Source organism: Carlito syrichta, unplaced genomic scaffold (assembly GCF_000164805.1).
Source record: "Carlito syrichta isolate Samal-C Ts95f unplaced genomic scaffold, Tarsius_syrichta-2.0.1 Scaffold305654, whole genome shotgun sequence".
In the NCBI taxonomy this organism is placed as follows: domain Eukaryota; kingdom Metazoa; phylum Chordata; class Mammalia; order Primates; family Tarsiidae; genus Carlito; species Carlito syrichta.
The window spans coordinates 925,380-949,876 of NW_007249750.1; the positions used below are offsets into that span (position 1 = coordinate 925,380).

Here is a 24,497-nt window from a genome sequence, read left to right on the forward strand (position 1 = left end):
TGCCTTGCTCCTTTCGCATTTCACAGGAACGCTTCCATGTATGGACTTTCGCATACTTATCATTTCCTATTAATTTTAGAAACTGCCGTGAATGACTAGCAGAAATAGCCCCGAACCAACAGGCGAAGACGTGGGTTCTAGGCCTGGCCTTGGCACTGACGGCGTGGCCTAGCCTCAGTTTTCCAGTCTGTCAAGTGGACCGTATTTGCTCCTACTGCAGGAATCCAAGGAGACCTGTTTGTGAAGGGGCGCTGTGACTAGAGAAGAGCTTCCAAGTGTCTTCGCTGGGGTGGGATGGGGACAGGGAGCAGAGGCAGAGCAGTTCAGTGCTTAGGAAAGGCGTGGGAGGGGGGCAGAAGGAGGCGCAAGGCTTGGGTTCACAGGCCTGCCTCTCACTCCAACGCGGGGATCACTAACCACCCCGCAAAAGCAGCTGGAGGCCTGGGAGGGCGGTGGAAAAGCCGCGAGCTTCTGTGCCTGCTGATGTTGGCTGCTGTCTGGGGGGAAGGAGGAAGCAACCTGTTATGTTTCTCAGCAGTTGGTGCTAAGGAAATTGCATCAGTCTGTAGGCTGCAAACCCCCTTCAAATGTTCCGGCTGCCAAAAAGTGTCTGTACCCAGGGTGGTAACTTCCTCCTCTTTGCTGCTATGGCCACCTTGTTCAGGCAGCACCCAGACTGAGTGAGCACTAGGCACTGACAGTGTCTATCCTTGACCTGACCCAGTCTCTGGGTGTATCTTCTGGAAGAAGCAGCTCTGGGCGGCCTCAGACGACGTGCCTGTCCAATATAGTGCACAGGGAACCCTGCGTTCCTAAAATGGCATTATGAGAAGCTTACTGAATATGTACTGAGTGCCTACTGTGTGCTTGGCACTGTTGCAAGTGTTGGGAACATAACTATGAACATGCCAGAAAAGGTTGTGGAGGCATGTGTTGAGACAGACATCAACAAGCACATAAATAGATAAGAGATATGCTATGAAGACAACAGAATAAGGTGACTGGGAAGGGGGCTGGTGGTCAAGGGAAAGCTTCTTGGAGGAGGTGATATTTGAGCTACAGGAGGATCTGGGGAGAGGGCCTTTCAGGCAGGAACACAGGGAGCAGTGCAGGGGAAGGAAGTGGCTGGGTGTGGCAGATATTTTGGAGGGAGAGCAGATGGTGCTTACCAAAGGCTTGCATGGCGGCAAAGAGGATTTGAGAATGACTCCAGGTTTTGGCCTCAGCCACTGGGAAGACGGTGGTGGCATTTACTGAATACAGACCGAGTTAGGTATTGCTGTGCATTATTGAGTGCACTGCTAAGTCCTATAGTGTTTTCACAATTAGTTCCAACCATTCTTCCCGTCCTCCTGCACGTTAAAATTCCAGTGGCCTTTGACTCTCTTCTCTCTCCACTCCCTTCCTCCCACTGTCCGCTTCCCCACAAGTCCTGGGGCTTGTCTAGTATCTGTTCCCTATTCAGTTCTCCTTGGTGCTGGCCCTCCCTGACCTGGACTGTGGTGAAGGCTCCCGTACCAGCCCCCTGCCACCACCTCTGCATGCTTCTCAGCCTCAGCTCCCGTCCCCCGGCCCACCCTGCTAGTGCTTCAGCCACGCCAGACTAGCTCTGCCCCTTGAACACTCTTTACATGTTCCTGCCTCCTTGCCCTTGCTCATGCTGTTCTCTCTGCCTGGGATGCTGCCTCCCTTCCTTCCCTGACTGCGGAAGCCGGACTAGACTTCATGGCCCAGAGTAAAACACCACTTCTTCCTTTTGTACCACCCCCCCCCCGCTTGGAGCCTCCTCAGTCCCTTGATTGCACCCTTCCCACAAGACTTACTTTCCTGTGGTCAGAATGTACCTCCCCAGGCCATCACTCCCCTTGGTATTCTTCTGCCCAGCCTGGTGTCTCATGCATAGTTGGCACTCAGGTACATTTGACTTTGTTAAACTGAGCTTCCTTTCCACTGGACCTTTCACAAAAGGCTGAAAAGCAGAAAAAGCAAATTAGGTTGAGGGGTCGGGAAAGGGTTGGGATCTCTCTCTCTCTGTGCTCACATGCATCTATACATATCCCCTCTCTGTAGGTATCTGTTCATAGTCCGGAATCAGTTACCTACCCCACCCCGAGACCAGCAACTTTTTCACCCCTGGGTTAGTCGCAGCCCTTACCCATCCACCCTGGTTCCTGCTGGACCTGTTCCTGTTCTGAGCAGGTCCTGTGCTTGGATTTTGTGAGGGGGTCTCTGGGGACAACTCCAGGAGGCAGAGAGGATCTGCTGCCCCAGTTTCCCTCCATTCTCCCCCGCGCAGAGGTGAAGAGCATGAAAGGACACTGTGAACCAGTTTACACTGTTTTCTTGTACTCCAGAAGAGCACTAGCCATGGGATCATGCTGGCTGTGAGCTCAGGCTTGGTAGGAGCAGGGATGGAGCTTGTCTCCTGACCACCTCCTGCCTCAGGCGGTTCATTATTAAACGCCTGTCATCTCTCCCAGCACACCCACCTCTTTCCTCATCACGGATGCATCAGCCCAGCACCAGGCACTTGACCCTCATTAGCTTCCTCCTTCTTCAGCTCATCCCCACAGGAGGAACCTGGAGTTTCCACTGATGTGCAACACGAGAAACCTCTTGTTTTTTGGCTTCTCACGTGGACACTGACAGAGCCATCTTCATTCTCATCATGAAACTGTTCCATCTATCATCTGTCTATCCATCATCCATCCATTCATCCATTGTCCATCTATCCATCCATTTGTCCTCCCTCCACCCCGCCTTCGGTCCTTCTCTTTATCTCTCACAGTGCCATATGACAAAGGTTACCCAAAGGTCCTAGTGTTGGGCTGTGATGGGGTGGAGAGGTTTTAGCTGAGGACTGGTACTTGTGGCAGCTCTAAGGGGTGTGAGGAGGCTGTGTAGCAGGGCATCAGAGTGGGCCAAACGGTTCTTTGTCTAGAATTGGAAGCCCTGTCATTGCTGGAGGTATGAGAGGGTGACTTCCTGGGTGGTAGAATTCAGACCCCTTGAGATAGGTCCCTCTATGTAGATAGGAACCTCTCTTGTTCATCTGATCTCCCTAGGGCCTGTAATAGTTCCTGCCACATAGGGGTGCACAATACACTTTTGTCCTTAATATGTTTTTCAGTTAATTAATAAACAGATGAATGCCATAATGTGACTTTCGTAGGGGCACACAGCCAGAGTAGCATGGGTCCTAGGACCCAGGTCTTCTGACTGCTAACTCTACCAGGCCTCATGCCCTAGTGCTGCCCCACCGTGTAGGGGCTTCAGCCCCTGGTCTCTTTGATGCCATTCCTTTTCCTGGAGATGGTCCAGGGGATGTGCCCTACAAGTCTCAGCTTGGGTTTCATGGTTTGGGGTTGGATGCTGGCCTGTTGGCCCTGGGTGTGGGGTGTGGGGCTGCCTCTGTTCTTGCCCCAGGTCTAGCCCAGACTCTTCTCCTCCTTGGATTCCTGTCTTCAGCCTCTGGCCCATTTTGGTTATACACAACACATGGTCCCTTTTTCTTGTCCCCCTGGAAGGCATGTGTAGCTGTAATGCCTGCATATGCCGTGGAGCTCAGTGTGAGGGTTTCCGACTGACACTGAAGGAGGTGCCAGATTACATGGTTAGCCTGTCAGCTGCTGGGGAACAGGGGCTGGAGGTAGAGGCAGCAGAGCAGCAGATGGAACTACAGGGCAGGGTAGGGTGGGGCAGAGGGAGCTCCAGACATACAGTCTGTGCATGTGAGACAGGTAGGTAGGATAAGAGGAGGAGGGCCTGATGGCTCCGTTCCCTGAGGGTCAAGGCTGCAGCCCAGATGGGCCAAAGTGCTGCAGATAAACTTTACTAACTCTACAATGCCATGAGCTGCAGGCAGAGGCAGTATTATGTATGAATTATGCAGTGCTGGGAATGAATGCATTCAATAGTCAGGAAATTCCAGGCACCAATGTGTTTATTTTGATAGTGACCACCTCCCTGTTCTGGTCATTGCAGTTCCTGGACAATTGTAGGGGTTGCTGCCCTCATCCTGCTCCTGGTAGCCCTGTTGGCTCGTGTCCTAGTCAAAAGAAAACCACCCCGGGACCCACTGTTCTATGGTATGTCTCTGTGGAGGGAAATCATTTGTGTCTGCTTAATAACATAATACTTTGGGCCTGGGTCACATATTCCTCCTTGGCTGTGAGTTCTTGGAGCCCACTGGTAGCAGCAGCTGAAAGTATAGGGGTGTTTCAGGACGAAGTGGCCCTTACCTCCAAGCTATCTCCTCTCTCAGGCTGTGGGCTCCTCTTGCTTCCAGGGGAGATCCTGGTGGAGGGTTGTTATCACAGAACTCCTCCATTCTTCACCCCCACAACCTCCAGCATCATTTGACCTCTGACCTCTGGCCTCAACTTCTGACCTCTGGCCTCAACTCTCCAGCTCCTTCCTAGGCTTCCTGACTTCAGCCTGCTACTAACAGTCCCCTTCACCTACGGAACTTAATTGTTCAGTGCCTCAGTCTGTGAAATTGCATGAAGAGGAAAATAATAGTACCTACCACGGAGAACTGGTATAAACATTAAATAAGATAATATTTGTAAAGTACTTAGAGCAGGACCTGGCAAATACATGTGTATGTTAAATAAATAAAAATGCCACTGACTGAGCACCTATTCTGTGCCTTGTATGGCTCTGAGCACATGAGCAGTATTATTTTATTTAATCCTCACATTCCCTCACTCGAAAATGAAGAAACTGGCTCAGAGATGTTAAGAAACATGGTCAAGGTCATGTGGCTAATGAGCCCAGCATTGACCCCCAATACCCATGCCCTTTAATCATGAATGTTGCCCCAGGCAAAGCTGTTATTGGCCTTTGAGTGCTTTCGGTGGTGGGCACTTTGCTGGGCATTTTCTTCTTTATTTTTTGCTTCAGTAATGCTGCATATCAATTACTTCCCAAATCCTACAGGAACACATAAATTTTTCTTGCTCACAGTTCTGTGGGTTGGCTGGGGTCACTCTGCATCAGGCTGTGGGCCGGATTCAGGGCTGTTTTGTGTGTCTCCTTGTCCTTGGACCAGCAGCTCCCTCAGGGTATGCCCTTCTCATGGCAGATACAGAGGAACAGAGCAACTAATGGAAAGAAAGTGGTATCTCTTAAGGACTCAGCACAGAGCTGCTCACTGTCATTCCCACCCCTATTCCACTAGCCGAAATAAGTTGTAGGGCAGAGCCCAGCATCCATAGTGAAGGGGGCATTTTCTGCCCACAGGGGTGAGAAAGAATTGTGAGTAACTAGTTTCTTCCAACCCACTTATAAAAAACCATGAAGCCAAGCTGGGCTCGGTGGCTCAGCCTATAATCCAGGCTGAGGTGAGTGAATTGCCTGAGCCCACGGGTTTGAGACCCGCCTGGACAACTTGGCGAGACTTCATCTCTACAATAAATCAAAATGAGCCGGGCGTGGTAGCGTGCACCTGTAGTTCCAGCCACTCGGAAGGCTGAGGTGGAAGAATCACCGGAGCCCAGCAGGTCGAGGCTGCGGTGGCCGGGAGTGGGCACTGCACTCCAGTCTGGGTGACAGAGTGAGACTCCAACTAAAAAACCCCCCCCAAAACCAAAAAAACTGTGAAGCTTACAGAAATGGTGTAACTTGCCTAAGGTTTCCCAATCAGTTCACAGAGGAGCTGGGCTCATCTGACTTCAGATGTCCTTTTTCCTGGTCGACTTTGCTTTCCTTTGCTCTGTCCCCTGCATACCTCTCCAGGCTATTCTTGCATCCCTCCTCCCCCTCCCCACTCCATGGAGCCCACACTAACTATTCTCTCTCTCCCGACTCCTCAAGACTTGGGTATCCACTCTCCTGTACCTGCAGTTGTCTGTCCTGGTCTCTGTTACAGCTCTGAGCACACCACAACCTCAGGGTCAGGCCCCAGACCAAACTCTTTGCCCACTTGAAAGCAGAGACTGTGTCCTTGTCATCTCTAACACAGAGTCTGACACTCGTGTCAGCATCAGCAGTCATTAGATTAAGTGCTGAACACTTCCTTTCCCGGGAGACGTTCTGATGGCTACCTACCTGGAAGGCTTCTAAAATATGAGCGTCAGAAAGTGACACTGTCATTGAGAACTGGGCCAAAGGCCTCTATAGCGGCCTGGGGAAGGCACATCTGCAAGACATGGAATGCATGGCCTTTCGCTCCTTCAGAGAAAAATGCAGACACCGGACTCAAGGCTGCAGACTCTGGGCAAGGCCAGCTTCCCTGCTCTGTTTTTGAATTAGCCATCCCCCACACTCCTCTGCATTTCTTTCTTCACAGCTTTTCTTACATTTGCCATCAGATTTTTCTGCTGTCCATGTCCATCCCATAATCTAAGATGCCAATTTGTTATAACTTGAAAATGCAGCTCTGGCAAACTAGCATGCACTAAATTTGAACACCACTGTTTAAAAAGTATTATTCCTTAGCTATTTGTGACTGGTAGTTTTAAGTCCATTTAGGAGATGCTCACAACTCTCATAGGATTCTCTAAGATGCTCAAGTTTTCCTTCTTTAATATTCAATTGTACTGTCTTGTATTTATTTTTTTAAATCACTGGCCTTTTTTCTTTTTCTTTTTTTTGAGTTGGAGTCTCACTCTGTCACCCAGACTGGAGTGCAATGGCACGCTCCCGGCCACCGTAGCCTCGACCTGCTGGGATCCAGTGATTCTTCCACTCAGTCTTCCAAGTAGCTAGAACTACAGGCGTGCGCTACCACGTCCGGCTAATTTTTTGATTTATTGTAGAGATGAGGTCTTGCCAAGTGGGCCAGACAGGTCTCGAACCCGCAGGCTCAGGCAATCCACTCACCTCAGCCTCCCAAAGCGCGTGATTACAGGCTGAGCCATTGAGCCTGGCTGGCCTTTTTTCTTAAAGCCATTGTCACTTGCACATCTGTCACCTGTCTGTCTTTAGGGTCTCCAGTGTGGAATAGGGCAAACACACTGGACACACTATGAGCTGGCCTGCTTGGTAGTCACTGAGATGAATCACTTTGTCTAAGTCATTATTTTATTTTATTTTATTTTATTTTTTTGAGTTGGAGTCTCACTCTGTCACCCAGACTGGAGTGCAGTGGCTGCTCCCGGCCACTGCAGCCTCGACCTGCTGGGCTCCGGCGATCCTTCTGCCTCAGCCTTCCAAGTAGCCAGAATTACAGGCATGCGCTGCCATGCCCAGCTTATTTTTTGATTTATTGTAGAAATGAGGTCTCACCAAGTTGCCCAGGCGGGTCTCGAACCCGCGGGTTCAGCAATCCACTCACCTTGGCCTCCCAAAGTGCGGGATTACAGGCTGAGCCACCAAGCCCGGCAAGTCATTCTTTTAAACTTGGTGGTCACCTCTCTGCTTCCTTGGCCACTTGGTTACTGGTTTTGCTCCTGCTGCCCATGTGGGACATGGGTTTGGCTCTGGGCAGCCACTTGTAGGGGAGTGGAGGATAGGTGGGGGTGGCTCTGTGAAAGAGTCAGCTGTGACTTTGTCATTCTATACTCCCAAGATGAGGGTTCCCTTGGTGAGAGTATTTGGGGGAGATCCGTGAACATGGGCAGAGATCTAGCTGGGTGTTCTGTTAGTTTATGTTGACAGTATCCACAGCATCTTCTGGAAAATGTTAAAAACATTGTTATTATTGGCTAATGGTCTCCTGAGACTGCTTTTTAAACTGCTGCTTTCTTTGTTCTAGTGTATGCAGTTTTTGGATTTACTAGCGTGGTGAACCTCATCATAGGACTGGAGCAAGATGGAATCATTGACGGGTTCATGACATACTACTTGAGAGAGGTACGGGCTTGCTTAATGGTGATGAGGTCTAAGCCAAAGGGCCAGCAACCCAGACCACATTACCCAGAGACAGAAACCCTCTCATGTAGTGTATGCAGGTATGTTACATAGCATTTCATTTCCTGTAACAGATTTAGTCTGCTTATTCACACGGAAAGGGAAGCAGAAAGGTAAGACTGAATCATGGAAGGCAATTCTCTTCAATATTCAGCTTTCACACCTCCTCCCTCACTCCTGACCCAACACATGACCTACTCTTCCCCTTCATTTGTATTTACTATCAGTGAGGTACTTTAAATGAATTTAGTATTTGTGTGTCTGTTAATACATTATGTCTATGTTGACAGTGTCCACAGCATCTTCTGGAAAATAAAAACTTTCTGTTATTGGTTAATTCCATGCTCTTAGTAATGACCTCCTGGGAAACTGCTTTTTTTTTTTTTGAGTTGGAGTCTCACTCTGCCGCCCATACTGGAGTGCAGTGGCACGCTCCCGGCCACCGCAGCCGTGACTTGCTGGGCTCCGGCGATCCTTCTACTTCAGTCTTACAAGTAGCCAGAACTATAGGCGTGCGCTACCATGCCCAGCTAATTTTTTTGATTTGTTGTAGAGACGAGGTCTCTCCAAGTGTCGGGGTGGGTCTCGAACCCGCTGACTCAGGCAATCCACTCGCCTTGGCCTCCCAAAGTGCTGGGATTACAGGCTGAGCCACTGAGCCTGGCCAGAAACTGCTTTTTAAACTGCTGCTTTCTTTGCTCTCAGAAAGCCCAAGTCAGTTTTAAATTTGTAAAGTGCCAACACTGAGGCACTGAATAAAGTCATTTGTGGGCGATTAATACCCCCACCACCCCAAATCATAGTATGATAGAGCTACCTGGTACCTGAAAGAGCTTGTTCTATTTTCTTATTTTGTGGTGGGTTGAGTCCAGCTCCAGAGAGGTTAAATTATTTACTCAAGGTCACTCCAGAAATAAGGAGCAGGGCTGAAATCATAGTCTTCATCCATGTTTCAAATAATGGCGAGCTTTGTATGCAAGCTAAGGGAGTTTGGATTGTGTCCTGTCTGTGAGGGAAGATTTTTAAGTCAGTGAAGAATGCAGCCAGTTCAGGGAGGGGGCACTTGCAGGGAAAGGTCAATGCCACAAGCTGAGGCATTAGTCAGGAGGCTTCTGTTGGGCCAGCAAGGGCAGGAAGGTGCCCGGGCAGAGGCAGCACATGGGAAACAGAGAGAGATGAACATCAGAGAATGTGAGTGGCCAGTGAGCAGGATTTAGGGACAAGTTGAGGGTGATGGGGAGCATAAAGCCTGAGGTGACTTCCTGATTCCTGCTTTGGAATTTGGAAGATGGCATTATGAAACTAGAGAAGGATGAGAGGAGGAATTTGGTTCTGCAGACATTTGTTGAAGTAGACTCTGAGGTCAGAAGACCTGCATCCTGTCCTCTAGGAACTTACTGTCTGATGTGGCAGCGAGATGGCACTGTCCCAAGTACCGTGATGGAGACTCACTCTAGGCACAGAAGTGCACAGAAGAGGAATTAACTCTGGGAGCAGTGGGGGAGGGTCTCATTGAGTTGGTAACACTGCTATGGTGTTTTTAAAAAATAACATGGCAATAGATATTGGACCACATTTTTGGATGGACCAGGGAGGTAGGAGGCATTCCAAAGAGAAGGGACAGGTTGGGCAAAGGCTTAGAGAGGACAAATAACAAGTATCTTTCCCTGGGGTGCAAATCTGCAGGGATGATGCTGAGTTCATGTGGAGATGTGGAGTTTCAGGTGTTTGAGGGGCATCCTAGCAGGCATCTCAGCCAGCAGGACTTTGCAGGTCTTGAGCTCTGAGGTACAGTCCTGGTAGAGAGATTTTGGGGCCATTTGAGTGTAGCTGGTATCGGAAGGTCTGAGGGGAGAGGAGCTTGCCCAGGTGAAAGTGGGGAGAGGAGAGGGCTAAGGTTTGGGCTTTGGCGACCAGGACCAGATGAGAAGGAGCCCTGAAGTGGACTGTGGGGGCAGGCAAAGAGGCAGAAGGAAAGTGTGAGAGTGGAGGCCACTGAGCCCAGATGAGGGAGGTTTCAGGAAGGAAGTGGCTGCTGAGAGGACTGGAAGTGGAGCTGGTGAGTGTGGCAAGCATTGGGGCAGATGGGGTATGAGAAGGGAGACTGGGGTGTAACAGTGGGAAGGTCTGCAGAGTCAGGCTCTGGGGACTTGGCTGTCACATAGAGGAGATGGGGCTTGATTCAGTGGGCAGTGACAAGCTTTGGGAAATTTTAGAGTAGAGGAGCAACATTGCTAAGAAGCAGGCTATCATCTGGCAGCAGGAGTACGGTGGGTTGGAAGGAAGGGAAAGAGGTAGGGAGATCCTTTGGGAATGTAGCAGTGGTCCAGTGAGGGACACTAGGGCTTGACATAGGCCATGGCAAAGGGGGAGAATTGCCTGAGGGGACATTGTAGAGATAAAATTTATAGGATAGGAGGATGGGGAATAAAAATGACCCTGAGGTTTTGGCCTGGGTAAGTTGAGTGGTAACACCAGAGTATAGAGAGGCCAGGTGGAGGTTGGCTGAGGGGAGAAGCTAATGAAATAAAGGAGTTCAGGTGAGTTTGAAGAGCCTGTGGACCATCCAGTTAAAAATGTCCATCAAGCTACCAGAAGAAGCCAGTTCTGGCTCTGAGAGCCAGATATGTAGTCATGAAACACTGAAACCATCAAATCGGTTGTATCCTTCAGTCAGAGGATGCCAGAAAGAAAAGACGTGGGCCAGGCATGGGTGGAGAAGTTCAACTTTGGTGCTATTTCCTCCTCCTCCTCTGATTTTAGTTTGATCTGGTTTGTGGGACAGATGACAGAGCAGTCCTTGCCCCAGGGGAGCACGAAGCTTCAGAGAATGTCCTGGTTGGTTGGATGATTGATGGGCTGGGTGATCTGCACTCTTCCTTGTAGAAACGTCTTAAGGCATCTTAGGGAGACATGTAAAACAAGCTGAGAGAGTATGAACATGGGAGAAAGAAGAAAGGACAAGGTGAAGCTAGAGCAACACTAACTCACACAGATTTGACAGTGATTTCTAGTAGCCACCCAGAAACGTAACCACCTGGAAAGGGGAAATGTAGTTTATCATATTATCTTGTGCTCATAAAATTCAAAATTTCCCAGAAGTATGGCTCTTTTTGGTAGTACAGTTTCTGCTAGATACTAGTTATGTGGCCGTAGGCAAGTCTTGTAAACTCCTGGAGCCTCTATTTCCTCATCTGTAAAATGGAGGCAATCCTGTCCACCCCATAGGGTTATTGGGAAAGTGGGAAGAAAGATAGGTGTGAAGCTTTGAGTTCAGTGCCAGTCAGTCCATCTCTGTGCTAGTATGTAGGAAATGAATGCCAGCCCTATGTCAAGTCCAGCAAGCCACAGGATCAGCGAACTATTAATGCCAGCTAGTGGTTCTGGTGAGCGGAGTCTTTCCTGGTCACCACTCTGGCCATACACAAACACCTTTTGTCTCAGATTTGTCTTGGCCTCAGTGAGTCTGCCGTACGGTCAGAACCACCTATAACACCATCTACATTGTACTATAGTACAAACCTGTGTTGATGCATCAGAGACCAAGTGGCCAGGCATTCTCCAATTCCATCCTCTGTGGCCAGAACTGGTTTTGGCAGCTCCAGCATAAAGTTATCATTTCATGTTCCTACCAATTTTGTAGGAATAATCTCAGCAGACTAGCACAAGTTAGTTCTGCTGTTTTATTTAACTCGCAACATTTGCCTGGTTCTGCATTCAAATGCTTGAGTCTCATTTAAAGTGGACATCTTTTTCATGCTTTTTTTAGGGTGAACCATATCTGAACACTGCATATGGGCACATGATCTGCTACTGGGATGGCTCTGCTCATTATCTGATGTACCTGGTGATGGTGGCAGCCATCGCATGGGAGTAAGTCAGTTCACCTGGTGTGTGCCTTTGCCACCTTAGCAACCGATAATCGGGTATGTAAGGAAACGTGCACAGGAGCCATACATAAACAGGTACACCTGGACATTATATAAGCTCCATGGGTACACACTGGACATGGAATTATCTTCCTTGTACCACTGCCTTGTGAACATGTCCCTTTGGATTGCTTGCCCACCACAGTGACAGCTCGGGCAGACCCTTTAGTTTTTTTTAATAAGGGGTCTTGTAAGAACAGTCTTATTTTCAGGAATTAAAGCCAAGCACATGCTAAACTTCAATATTTCAAAACTTCAGTCTCATTTCAGCTCACAGCTTCTTTCCCCTGGTTCAGGTGTATTCTGAGGCTTGGGAGTCTGCACAAGGTCCAGGTTAATGGCTTGTCCTCTTAGTCCTCTCACCTTATCCTGTAGCTGGCTTCTCTGGGAGTGCACATGTATGTCCATGGGCTTAAAGGGAGAGGGACAGAGCCTTTCGTGATAGTTGCTATTGGGGGGGGGTCAGTTTCTCTATCACTATATGCTAGCTGAGTCTTGAGAGGCACATATATGGGGGTTTTGCATTCTCCCAATCCCTGCAGTGAGCAGTCTGCTCTCTATACTCTCTGGCTTAATTTTTTTTCTCTTTTTCTCTTCTCTTCTCTTCCCTCTCTCCCTCTCTTTCTCCTTTTCTCCTCTCTTACTTCTCTCTCTTTTTTGGAGTTGGAGTCTCGTTCTGTCACCCAGACTGAAGGGCAATGGCATGATCACAGCTCACCACAGCTTTGACCCCCTGGGCTCAGGCGATCGATCCTTCCCCCTCAGCCTTGGGAGTAGCTGAGACTACAGGCGTGCATCCCCACGCCTGGCTTTGACTTTTAGTAGAGACGAGGTCTCACTTTGTTGCCTAGGCTGGTCTTGAACTCCTAGGTTCAAGCAGTCTTCTTGCCTCGGCCTCCCAAAGTGCTAGGATTGTAGGTGTGAGCCACCGCACCCAGCTCTGGATGAATTTCTGACTCCTCTGTCCATGGTGGTACACCCACAGTTTCTTTCTGCTGGGGTCCCTGCAATCCAGAGGTGCACCCTGTGGGGAGGGATCCTTTTGAGGTGTCTCAAACCCAGCTACCTTCCCAGGCTTCCACATGGTTCCAAGTTAGTGGAAATCACACATTCTTGCCCCACACAAGGTTGAAATGCAGTTTGACCAACTACCACCCACCTGCCCCTGAAATTATGCACTCAAGGGCAGTTTCAGCTAATTATTGTCTGTCCTCCTGTTGACAATCCCAGTCATTGTGAATGGGCCTCTTGGGGTCCCACTGCATTGACTTGAGAGCTGGGGTGCAACAGGAAGCACATGGTGTTGTCTACTTCTGTTTCCCCTCAGAGAATTTCCTTTTAAATTTCTCATCACCTGTTACCTAGTATAGAGTTGGGTTATGGGGTTATCAATTTTAAAAACTTTCTGTCAACATTGAAGAGTACATGTCTAGCAGTTCCTTTACAACACGGGGTCCATACCACTTATTATCTTCGCCTTTGACACTTTGGCCAAAATTTTGTGACCCCAGTGAAAATCCGTTTAACATTCTATTACCCATACTTACAATGATTTATATGGATCCAATTTCCTTTCTTCTTTGAACTTTCTTCTTCCCTTCATGCTGTGAGTTTCACACATATAGAGAAAGCAGGATTCCTTTGGTGGTGAAGACCTTGTTGCAGTTTAACAGAAGATCAGTGTAGCAAGCATAATTTCCTATTTAAAAGGACACAAAGAAGGTTCTATAGTACATCACATATAAAAATGAAATTTGATTACCAGGGTTCTTTGCATTTACTGATCTTGATTCAATGAGTTTTGATTTATGTACTTTACTAATTTGAATGAAAATAATATTGCAGATCATCTTTTGCTAATAGTATTCTAAGACCAGTGCACTAAATCAAGATTTTTGTTTTTTTGTTACAGGGAAAGTTATAGAACTATTGGCTTATATTGGGTTGGATCTATTATTATGAGCATTGTTGTTTTTGTGCCAGGAAACATTGTAGGTAAGAAATTTTATCTTAAAATTCATTTTTCTTTTCTGAGACAATTGAAATTGTTTTTAAATAGAGATCTTTTGATTATAATAGAACCAAGAGATTCCAAGCTTACCAAAAACCTGTTTTGCAGAATTATTCCTTTTTATTTTCTTAGTTTTATCTTTTAAAAAATACTTTAGAGCAATTTTCGGAAGTGTGCTTGAACAATTAGACAGTTAAGTATCAATGATTCCTTTTTAGAAGGATCAAGAGGTGGTAAGTACGGTGTTTAATACATTTAGTGTGCAAATATATAGCTCCTGACACACTATGAGAACTCCAAAAATGTACTTGAAAATTAAGACTCTTGAAAGCTAAAGTAAAAGAGGTTATTAATGCATGCAGGAAATCAGCATATTAAATATACTTTAAAATACTATAGATAGGACATGGCTGTTAACATACATCTAATCATTTTAAACTGGCCTTTTCTGGGGGGGTCATCTGGCTGATAGCAAAATTTTAGATGATTTGAGAGGGGGAGGTATCCTAAAATTACTTGTGTTGAATATGCTTTTGGTAAAATTTTGACTTTCTCTTTCTCTTTTTTAAATAGGGAAGTATGGAACACGAATTTGTCCTGCTTTTTTCTTAAGCATACCATATACTTGTCTTCCTGTTTGGGCTGGTTTCAGAATCTATAATCAGCCACCAGAAAATTATAATTATCCCTCAAAGGTGATTTTATTAAGTTTTGATGTAAACTGTTTTCAAACTCACAGAACTCAGATCCACAGGCCACTGAACTGAACTGTGCCTCTGTAAACTGGAAAATTTGGGGCATTCAATCAGTGTGACTGTTTTTATGACGTAGCATTAGTTTATATCTTAGCTAATGTGGCGAAGGTGGTCTGTTTTTCTCTGAATACATCTGCTTCTGTTGGCATCGCCATACTTTTGGGAACTTCCAGGGCTAGTGGTCACATTGGTTCGAACTATGAGATCAGCATCAGTGTGCCAAGTGAAGTCTAGAGTGTGTAGTTTGTCTGGGGTTATTACAGACCTGGATTTTGAGCACCTGGGCACCTCTTTCTGTGTTACCTATGCATTTATTGCCCTGAGAGCATGCTGGAGAGATACTGCTGTTCAAGGTAGTCTATACAGCCATAGGGTCTGATTCCCAAGAGATCCAGGCCCATAGAGATTGACTACAGGACATCTGAGATACCTCCTTTCCATTCACAGCCAAGGTGGTCAAGGTGAAACACTACTGGTCAGGAAGGTACTCTGTTAAGGTCTTCATTTCTAAGCTAGTTTCTCTTCCTTTTACAGGTATTAAATCATTTAGCAAGACCTTTAAAGCAAAACAGATATATGAAAATATTAATTACTTGAGATAATCAGAAGCAATTATTCATTTTACAGAGATTAATAGTCGAATTCATTAAAATACCTTTTAATTTATATATACTTCATTTGTTAAGTTGTTAGATACCTGCTACGTAAACTCAGGCTGGCACACTGACAACTGGTACTCTTTTATATCCCTTTGAGGAATGAAGTGGCTGTTAAAAAGAAAAAGCAAATAATAATCCTGCCCTTAATCCTGACTCCATTGCTTTTTAAAGTTCCATGTCAGCATGTCAATAGAGTACTTATGTCATGAGGTGTGCAGAACTGCTTATTATAGTAAATGCTAAAACACAGTGATGGCCAATGGTCACTAGTATACAGTGCTGACAGGAATATACATTCAGAACTGCTCTGCAATTTGGCAGTGTTATCAACCTTAAAAAATTTAACCCTCTGACCTAATAATTCCACTTCTGGGACCCTATCCTCAGAAAATCATCAGAGAGACACTGTTAAAGATTTATGTACAAAGTTGTTCATCATCACATTCAGTGTAAGTAAAAAAAAAAAAAAAAAAAGCCTAAAATGTCTAACAGTGGGAGAAGAAAGTATGGTGCTTCCATTTGGTATTAAAAATGCAGGAAAGTGACTGGGGCCAGTGGCTCATGTCTGTAAGCCCAGCACTCTGGGAGGCTGAGGGGGGAGGATTGCTTGAACCCAGGAGTTTGAGACCAGCCTGCGTGACATGGTGAGACCTCATTTCTTAAAAAACAAACAAAAAAGTCAAAAAATTATCTGTATGTGGTGGCACACACCTATAGTCCCCAGCTACTTGGGAGGCTGAGTCAGAAGGATTACCTGAGCCTAGGAGATAAAAGCTGTGGCCTTGATTGTGCCACTGTATTCCAGCCTGGGTAACAGAGTAAGACTCAGACTTAAGAAAAAAAGTAGGAAAGTGCTTATAACATGGGTAGATGCGGAGGGAAAAAAGAACAAATACAGAATTTGTTTATACACTACCTTAATTTTGTGAAAAATATAGGTTATATATGTCTGTGTATATATACATATTTTTATATATTACTGGAAAGTATACCAGTTATTAATAGTAGTGTGGTAGCTTATGCTTTACTTTTTAAATTTTTCAAATGAGTGTTATCATCTTAATTTATTTTAGGGTCGGGTGCAGTGGCTCACGCTGTAAGCCCAGCACTATGGGAGGCAGAGGTGAGAGGATTGCCTGAGCTTAGGGGTTCAAGACCATCCTGAACAACTTGGTGAGACCTTGTCTCTACAATTAAAAAAAAAAAAAAGAAAAAAAAAAAGATTAGCCAGGTGTGGATGTGTGTGCCTGTAGTTCCAGCTACTTGGAAGGCTGAGGCGGAAAGATTGCCTGAACCAACAGGTCGAGGCTGCAGTGGGTGTGAGTGTGCCACTGCACTCCAACCTGGACGACAGAGAGAGACTTCGACTCAAAAAAAAAAAAGTTATTTTAAGAAAAAATGTGGACTCATATCTAGAAGAGCCCTTCAAGATACTTGGTTCAGGCTCTTCATTTTATATGTGAGGAAATTGAGATTGAGGGAAGAAATGATTTTCTTAAAGTTCCATGGCCAGTGGCTTATATGAATTGTGAATCTTCAAAATTCTCTCATCATCCATTGTCACTGCATTTAATGTTTCAGATTTCAGATTCTTCTTTAGTACTTTAGGCCTGTTCTTGAATTACAAACTCTATTTCAGGTTGTTCAAGAAGCCCAAGCAAAGGACCTGCTGAGAAGACCGTTGGACTTAATGCTGGTCGTGTGTCTCCTCCTAGCAACTGGATTTTGCCTGTTCAGAGGCTTGGTAAGCTAACAGATCAGAATAACATAACATTATTATACTTAATACTTCCAAATGGAAACTTTTAAAAAAATTTTTTATTTTTTTATCAGACTTCTTAGCAAACAAACAAGCTACTTCTTTCCTGTAGAGTTTGGAGCCCTGGACCTATTTTCCTGCTGCTCCTCACACCCAACCTCCCATGTCCAAGAGGCAGCTCTCCCTGGGTTGGTATACACTACCTCCTTCAGGTCCTTAGATCAAGCTCTACTCCAAAGTATCTTCCTTCTCTTATTTTTGGGCACCTGAAAAATTAACCGTCAGAGTCTCATATTTTTTTTTATTCCTTTGATGTTTCTGATTTAAATGTAAATACCTCTGGTAAGGGTAATACCCTAAGACCACACTTAATACAATTGTGGCACAGAGCATCCATGTATTCTCAGGAGTGGGGTGATGGGACTGAGGAAGGGGTACCAGATCAAGTCACATGAATGTAGGGTCATGTGAATTCCGCATAGGTCAGAGTAGTGTTGAGTAAATTAAGCTCAGGTTTGGAGTCTTTCTATTGATGTGACTGAAAGACATTAAGTGCATTTCGTTTTTTCTATTTTCCCCTTATTAATATTATACTGAAGAGGTGAAGAATAAGACTCACAGGCTTTGAAGTTAGAATCCTGGCCATTTACTAGCTGCATGGCCTTGGAAAAATTACTTAACCTCTTTGACCCTTAGTTCTCTCTGTAAAATAACAGTACTTACCTTATAGAACTGTTTTGAAGATTAAACAAAATAATGCATATCAAACACTTGACAGAGGGCTTTATACATAGTAAGTGCTCAATAAATGTTGCCGTTACTATTTTTATTTATCAGCGATCCTTCACAGTGCCCCAGTTTCATGATTTATTCTTAGTAGATATAAATTCAAGCAGCTCTGAATTATATGGTTAATTATATTTAGCTTCAATGAGAATTACTAACTATTCTAAGCCTGCTGGCATTGCATAACAGTTGGAAGTAGAATGGAAAGCGTGAGCTGATGGAGCTAATTTATTGTTTTGGGGTCCTTGAGCTATAAGAGGCCTGTGCAGCTGGCTAGGCTCACGGCAAGAAGCTGTTTTAAGAGTTATCTTTATCTGTGGACTGTCAGAAACTTTCTGGAGAAGAGTAGGCTCACAGGAGAAGGGGTACAGGGAGGGGAAATAAAGGAGGAGGCAAGGCCAGTGCCACTGAAATGGTTTTGGTTAATTTGCCATGATCTTAAAGGTCAAACGACAAAACAGGAGCCCTACCTGTATCCTTGCATAGCCATATCCACTTCCCTGTGCATATGAGAAAAATGTGTGTATGTGTGGTGTGCATGCCTGGTGGGTGGGCTTTTGTAGATGGGGCCTATTTTTACCACTCTGCCATTGGCCTGGACATGAGGGATGGTGCCTAAGGGGGAAGGTGACTCAGAGGGAACCTAGTAGTATGCCAGAGACAACTGTCTAATCTGTGGCCTAGAGTCTACTCCACTGACTAAATCTGCTCTGCTCTCTTTCAAAGTGGACACAGGAAGTGGCTTCAGACAAGAGGACCCTGCTTTCAAATCATTATCCTTTACTGCCCCCAAAGGCCATATACTGTGAGGCACTGGAGAGAGGAGGATGCTATTTTTGAATCTTGCACAGCATAGTAAGATTTGAATTTGGTGTAGAAATGTACTTTTCTTCCTGTAGGGAATAACTGGCTAGTTATTTTCAGGAAAAGTGAAACTGGGAGTCTAAAGCAAGCTGTGCTTTGGCTAGCCAAGCCTAGATACTTAACAGGTACCCAAGAATAGAGCATTGGTTTCCATTTCTTGTTCCATGATTAACCTCTGCTTAATCTCCTTAGAGTAAATCTGCAATATATTTCCTTTCTTTCCCTTTCATTGATGAGCCTCTACAATGCATAGTTTTTGTTAAATAGCAAAGCAGCTTGTGACTAAACCTGGCACATTTAGCCTTATAAGCAAATCTAAGAACCAGATGTGATTGTATTTTCATAATAAACTTATTTTTGTTCTTAGATTGCTTTGGATTGCCCATCTGAGCTCTGCCGATTATATATGCAGCTTCAAGAGCCCTACCTAAAGGATCCTGCTGCTTATCCTAAAATTCAGGTCAGGTAGTTATGAAGCCTAAGATTTTTTCTAAAATTAATTTTCTCTCTTATTGTTAAAAATGGAGAAGTGTGGTCCCATGCAGGAAATAGGAATTAACATTTTCAAGGGTGAAAACGTTTTTTAAAAATATATTTAGTCAGGCCAAGTTAACTGCTAATTTACTGATGATGTTATTTCTCTGTTCAATACAGATGCTGGCATATATGTTCTATTCTGTCCCTTACTTTGTGATTGCAGTTTATGGTTTAGTGGTTCCTGGATGCTCCTGGATGCCTGACATAACGTTGATACATGCTGGAGGTCTAGCTCAGGTACTAAGAATATTCTATGTTGAGAAAGTTTACTCATGATCTAGCTATCATTGTTGGATATATGAAAAATATCTTTGCTCAGTGTTTTAGAATAGGAAAGTTATTAGACATGCCACCTTTTGTTTCACAGTTCTGTAGAAGGTATTTGTGCACACACATTTTATTTAAATCTCACAACTATTTGGTGGATGTGCCTTCTAGTTATATAGATGAGGAAACTGAGATGTCCAGTGGGGTTAAATGATTTGCCAATGATGACATACCCAGCAAATGACACTGTTGTTTTGTAGCACTGTTTCCCAATTTCTGAATACCACAGCTACTAAGAATGATTGACAGCTGTTATCTTTGAGATATCTATCTAAATTTAAGATTTCAGAATTCTGCTATACTATGCTATACAGAACCAGGGAAACTGGTTTTAAAAAAAACTTCTGGGCCTGTCATTTGATTTCTCTCCCTGCCACCAAGTCCCTGGCCTAAAGTAGGTGTTCAGTGAATGCTTACTTTACTATATTGGACTGAAATGAAATTATCTATGGCTAACTTCACACATGACACAAAGGACATTTTTATAGGATAATAATTAGCAACACAAATTGATCTTCTGAACAAGGAAGGACACTGTTAGGTAAGTTTATCTTACTAGAAATAAAAAAAAAAATGAACTCATCTTTTAAAAATATTATTTTTGTCTTGTTTTTTTTTTTTTTTTTTGAGTTGGAGTTTCACTCTGTCGCCCAGACTGGAGTGCAGTGGCCGCTCCCGCCCACCGCAGCCTCGACCTGCTGGGCTCCGGCGACCCTTCTGCCTCAGCCTTCCAAGTAGCTGGAACTACAGACGCATGCTACCACGCCCGGCTAATTTTTGATTTATTGTAGAGATGAAGTCTCACCAAGTTGCCTAGGCGGGTCTCGAACCCACGGGCTCAGGCAATCCACTCACCTCAGCCTCCCAAGGCGCGGGATTACAGGCTGAGCCACCGAGCCCGGCCTGTCTTGTTCTTTTTAAGCAGGTATAAGAATGAACTTAATCCGGAAATTCTAGGCATATACAGTCAATTACAGTCATGGCATAGTCATCCCAATAGCAAAAAGACATACTAGAATTTACAGGGCTGAAAAGTTACTGTATTTATGGAGTCAATGGGTTAGGTCCTTCTAGTTTGAGGTATTTCTTAATTACAAAATTAGAATATTAATATCAAAAAGTTGATGCAACATCCAGAAGTAATGGTTCCTGTCCTTTCCTTGAGGGACTTGAGAGGGAAGAGAATTAACATTTCTCCCTCTTTGCTGGTTGCTCTTCCTTTACAGACCTCGAAATATCTGATTCCTAAGGCCTTGGTTTTGGGCCTTTATTTCCACATCTTTCAATACCGACTATAAGCTGATGACTTCCAATTTTCTACCTTCAGCCCAAACTGCTCCCAGACTCATACTTAATTCCACACTCAGTCTTTTCCCTTGGATGTCTCACTAGGACCTCAGATTTAATGCATAAAATAGGAGTTGATTCTCCTTACAACTCCTCTTCCTTTTTAAAATTGTCTTTGTAAATAGTCCAATTGCATCCAGCAGCTCAAGCCAAAAACTTGGAGTTCTTTACACTTTCCATTCTCACACCCTTTATATCTAAACCATCACTAGGTCTGGTCCTATTAGTTCTAACCCCAGAGTAATTCTCAAATCCATCATTTTTTTTCCAGCTCTAGTACCACCACACTAGTCCAAGTGTAGTGGCACCTACTTCACTTCATGCCAGGCAAACCATGTAAAATGTTTTACTTACCTATTTTTACATGGATAGGCTATGTGCTCTGCTGCAGTTAACAGCTACTCAATGGCTTAAAGCAGTAACATTTTATTTCTTGCTTGTGCAAAGATCATGTGGGGTTTTTCTTTGTCATATTCTCACTCTGTCACCCAGGCTGGAGTGTGGTGGCACACTCATGGCCACCACAGCCTCAACTTGCTGGGCTCAGGTGATCCTTCCACCTTGGTCTTCCAAGTGGCTAGACCTACAGACGCATAGTAGCACACCTGGCTAATTTTTTAATTTATTGTAGAGACAAGGTCTTGCTAAATTGCCCAGACTGGTCTCAAGCCCCTTAGCTCAGGCAATCTTCTCTCCTCTGCCTCCCAAAGTGCTGGGAATATAGGTGTAAGTCACTACGCCCTGCCAGGTGGGATATTTTCATGGGTCAGGCATGGCACCAACTCAACCGAAAGGAAAGCTGGTAAATGTTGTCTTTTTGAGTGCCTCGGAAGTATAAACAGCATGGTGAACACATAGTATTATCTTTTAGTGATTAAAAAAAAAATCCTAGTTTAAAGGTGAGGAAGCTGGTTGGGTGTAGTGGCTCATGCCTGTATTCCCAACACTTTGAGGGGCCAAGGCAGGATTGCTTGAGCCTAGGAGTTTGAGACCAGCCTAGGCAACATAGTAAGACCTTGTCTACAAAAAGAAAAAAAAAATTAGCTGGGTGTGGTGGTGAATCCCTGTGGTCCCAGCTACTCAGGAGGCTCAGATGGAAGGATCTCGTAAGTCCAGTAATTTGAGGCTACAGTGAGTCATGATTGTGCACTCCAGCCTGGGCAATTGAGTGACGACACCCAACTGGGGAAGAAAAAAAGGATAAGGAAGCTGAGGCTCAGGACATCTTAAGTTACTTGTCCAAAGCTGCAGTTCACTAAGTGGCAGAATAGGGATATGAAATCCTGTCTGATTCCAAAGCCTATATTCTTCTCTACATTATCTCCCTTTACCCCATCCAAACAATTAGCTATGGAATGTAGTCCCTTTCCTACAGCACAAAGTAAGACTTTGCTTGTGGCACGAGGAGTTGGAGAACCTTCCATGTGGGGGAGGCAGTGACATCTGAGCTGGACTCTGAGGGTCAAATGAGGCTTTAGTAGGCCAAACCTCTCCAGGGAATTACACAAGGAAGCATTTGGCTGTGGGAGTGTGCAGCAGGTCTGAGGGCAAAGTGAAGCTTGGCTTTTGTTTTCTTGGCCTGGTTCCCCTGCTATTCTCTTGTAATCTCCAGAACAGAGGGCCTCACACCCACCTCTCTTGCCAGCCCTTCAGAGGATTAGACTGCTGAGTTTGACAGCTATTCATCACCTGTGACTTGGTCGGCACAATTAGGCTTCCTCCGCCTACTGTGTGCTTTGGTCTGCCTGGGACCAGCCCTAGATGCTGGAACACTGAGTGTCATCAGCTGGGTAGAGAGGCCAGGTGTTGGATATGGTCATGTCTCAGGAGGCAACTGGAGAACTAGACAGGAAAACCTAGGCCAAGGCCTAGTCATGTGGACAGGGTCAACAGACAGGAGGCTTAGGAGGATCACAGCTAGGGGAAAAATCGTTGTATAACTCTATACACTAACCTGTTGGTGAGGCTAAGCTTGCAGATGTGCACTTGTAACTCCAGCCGGGTGGTTCTGGGAAGAACAATGGGGACTGTAGAGCAACTGACAGCAGGGGCAGCTTCAGTCAGACCTCAGGCCTGGCAGGAACCCTTGGGCTTATCCATCACTGCTATTTGATAAGGCTGATGAAGCCCTTCTTGCTCAAACCTAGAGCCTGAGGCTAAGGACCAGATCCTGCAAATGTCAGAAGGATACTTCTAACCCAGCAGGTAAAGAGAAGCATAATTCAAGGATCATGTTTCTAACATTCCATAGTTCTTGGCTGGGCTCTAATATCTACCTGCTCATAGTGTGTAGGCTAAGGAAAAGTTAGAAATCATGCTGCAACAAAACAATGCATATGATTGGAATGCTGAATTACAGTTATGTAATTTGTTTTGTACTTAGCAAATACTTGCTTATAAAATGGATTCTCATCTTGGTGGATATCTGACACATTCATAATATAAAGCATCATCCATAACCTTGATCAGCACGCATCCTTGCTTGCTAAAACTACCATTCCTAATTCAGAAGCCTATGTTTTCAATGATACCACCCACTTTATCAAAATCTGCTTTTATTGCAACATCTAGTGAGCTGCCAAGAGCCTATATTATTTAATAAAAAAAAAAACCTTTGAGAAGTTCTAGATTAGTCTATACTAATGAATCAATGAAATAAATGAAATAAATGTTAGGTAGTTACTGGACCTTGACTCTATTATCATGTAAGAGTCTGCCTGCAATCTGTAGGAATCCAAGTAGGAACAGCAACCTGTTGCCTTCAAAAATAAAAAGATAAAAAAGTAAAGGAAAATAGAATACAACAAAACCAGGACACGTTAGGCCAGAGTTCCATTGAGGACTTATATGTAACCCAACTATCTTTTACTACAAAATGCTTACCATAGGATTAAAACTCTAGGATTAAAACTCCAAGTCTGGGTTTTTTTCTTAGAGTTGCCCAGTTCTCTGTCGCCCAGTTGCACAATCACGATCACTACAGCTTTGACCTGCTGTGGCTCAGGCGATCCTTCTGCCTCAGTTTTCCAGCTAGCTGCAACTATAGGCATATGCCTGGCTAATTTTTTTGTGTTATTGTAGAGACCAGGTCTCGCCAAGTTGCACAGGCTGGTCTCGAACCCCTGGATTCAGGCAGTCTGCTTGCCTCCACCTCCCAGGTTCTGGGATTATAGACCTGAGCTGCCATGCCTGGCCTGCAAGTCTAACGTGAAAAGCATTATAGGCTGCTTAGATCCACTTTTTAGTACTTCCTATCAATTGAAATACTTTCTCTACTAAAGTATTACTGAAAATGAAACAAGACAAAAACAACCCAGAGCCAGTATACTTAACACTGGTTCTGATTTTAGCCTGTCACTGATTGGCACAATGACCTTGGTTACTTTGCCTCTCTGCTTCTCAGTTTCCTCTTCTGTACAATGAGGACAATAATAGTACCTTTGTCATAGAGTTGCTATGAGGGTAATATGAGATCATATATAATATATAAAGGGCTTAGAACTGTGTCCAGCACACAATAGTGGTGTAACTCTTTGTTGCTATTATGGGTAGAAGATTCCTAGTAAGAGTTTGGAAAAGAAATGCAACCAGGTTCGGTGGCTCAGCCTGTAATCCCAGCACTTTGGGAGGTCGAGGCGAGTGGATTGCCTGAGCCCGCAGGTTCGAGAC

At 44.9% G+C, this 24,497-nt stretch overlaps 1 protein-coding gene across 1 annotated transcript in view; it reads left to right on the forward strand.

The window, feature by feature from the left end:
- The first annotated feature begins 3,967 nt into the window (after positions 1–3,967).
- The window catches only part of TM6SF1 (transmembrane 6 superfamily member 1), a 25,725-nt gene continuing 5,195 nt past the window's right edge, over positions 3,968–24,497 (forward strand). The window contains exons 1-8 of the mRNA XM_008062102.1: positions 3,968–4,088; positions 7,700–7,797; positions 11,624–11,727; positions 13,696–13,778; positions 14,368–14,489; positions 16,848–16,952; positions 18,985–19,077; positions 19,272–19,391. Coding sequence (XP_008060293.1) covers positions 7,777–7,797; positions 11,624–11,727; positions 13,696–13,778; positions 14,368–14,489; positions 16,848–16,952; positions 18,985–19,077; positions 19,272–19,391 — 648 coding nt within the window. The 5' untranslated portion in view covers positions 3,968–4,088; positions 7,700–7,776. The remainder of the gene's footprint in view (positions 4,089–7,699; positions 7,798–11,623; positions 11,728–13,695; positions 13,779–14,367; positions 14,490–16,847; positions 16,953–18,984; positions 19,078–19,271; positions 19,392–24,497) is intronic.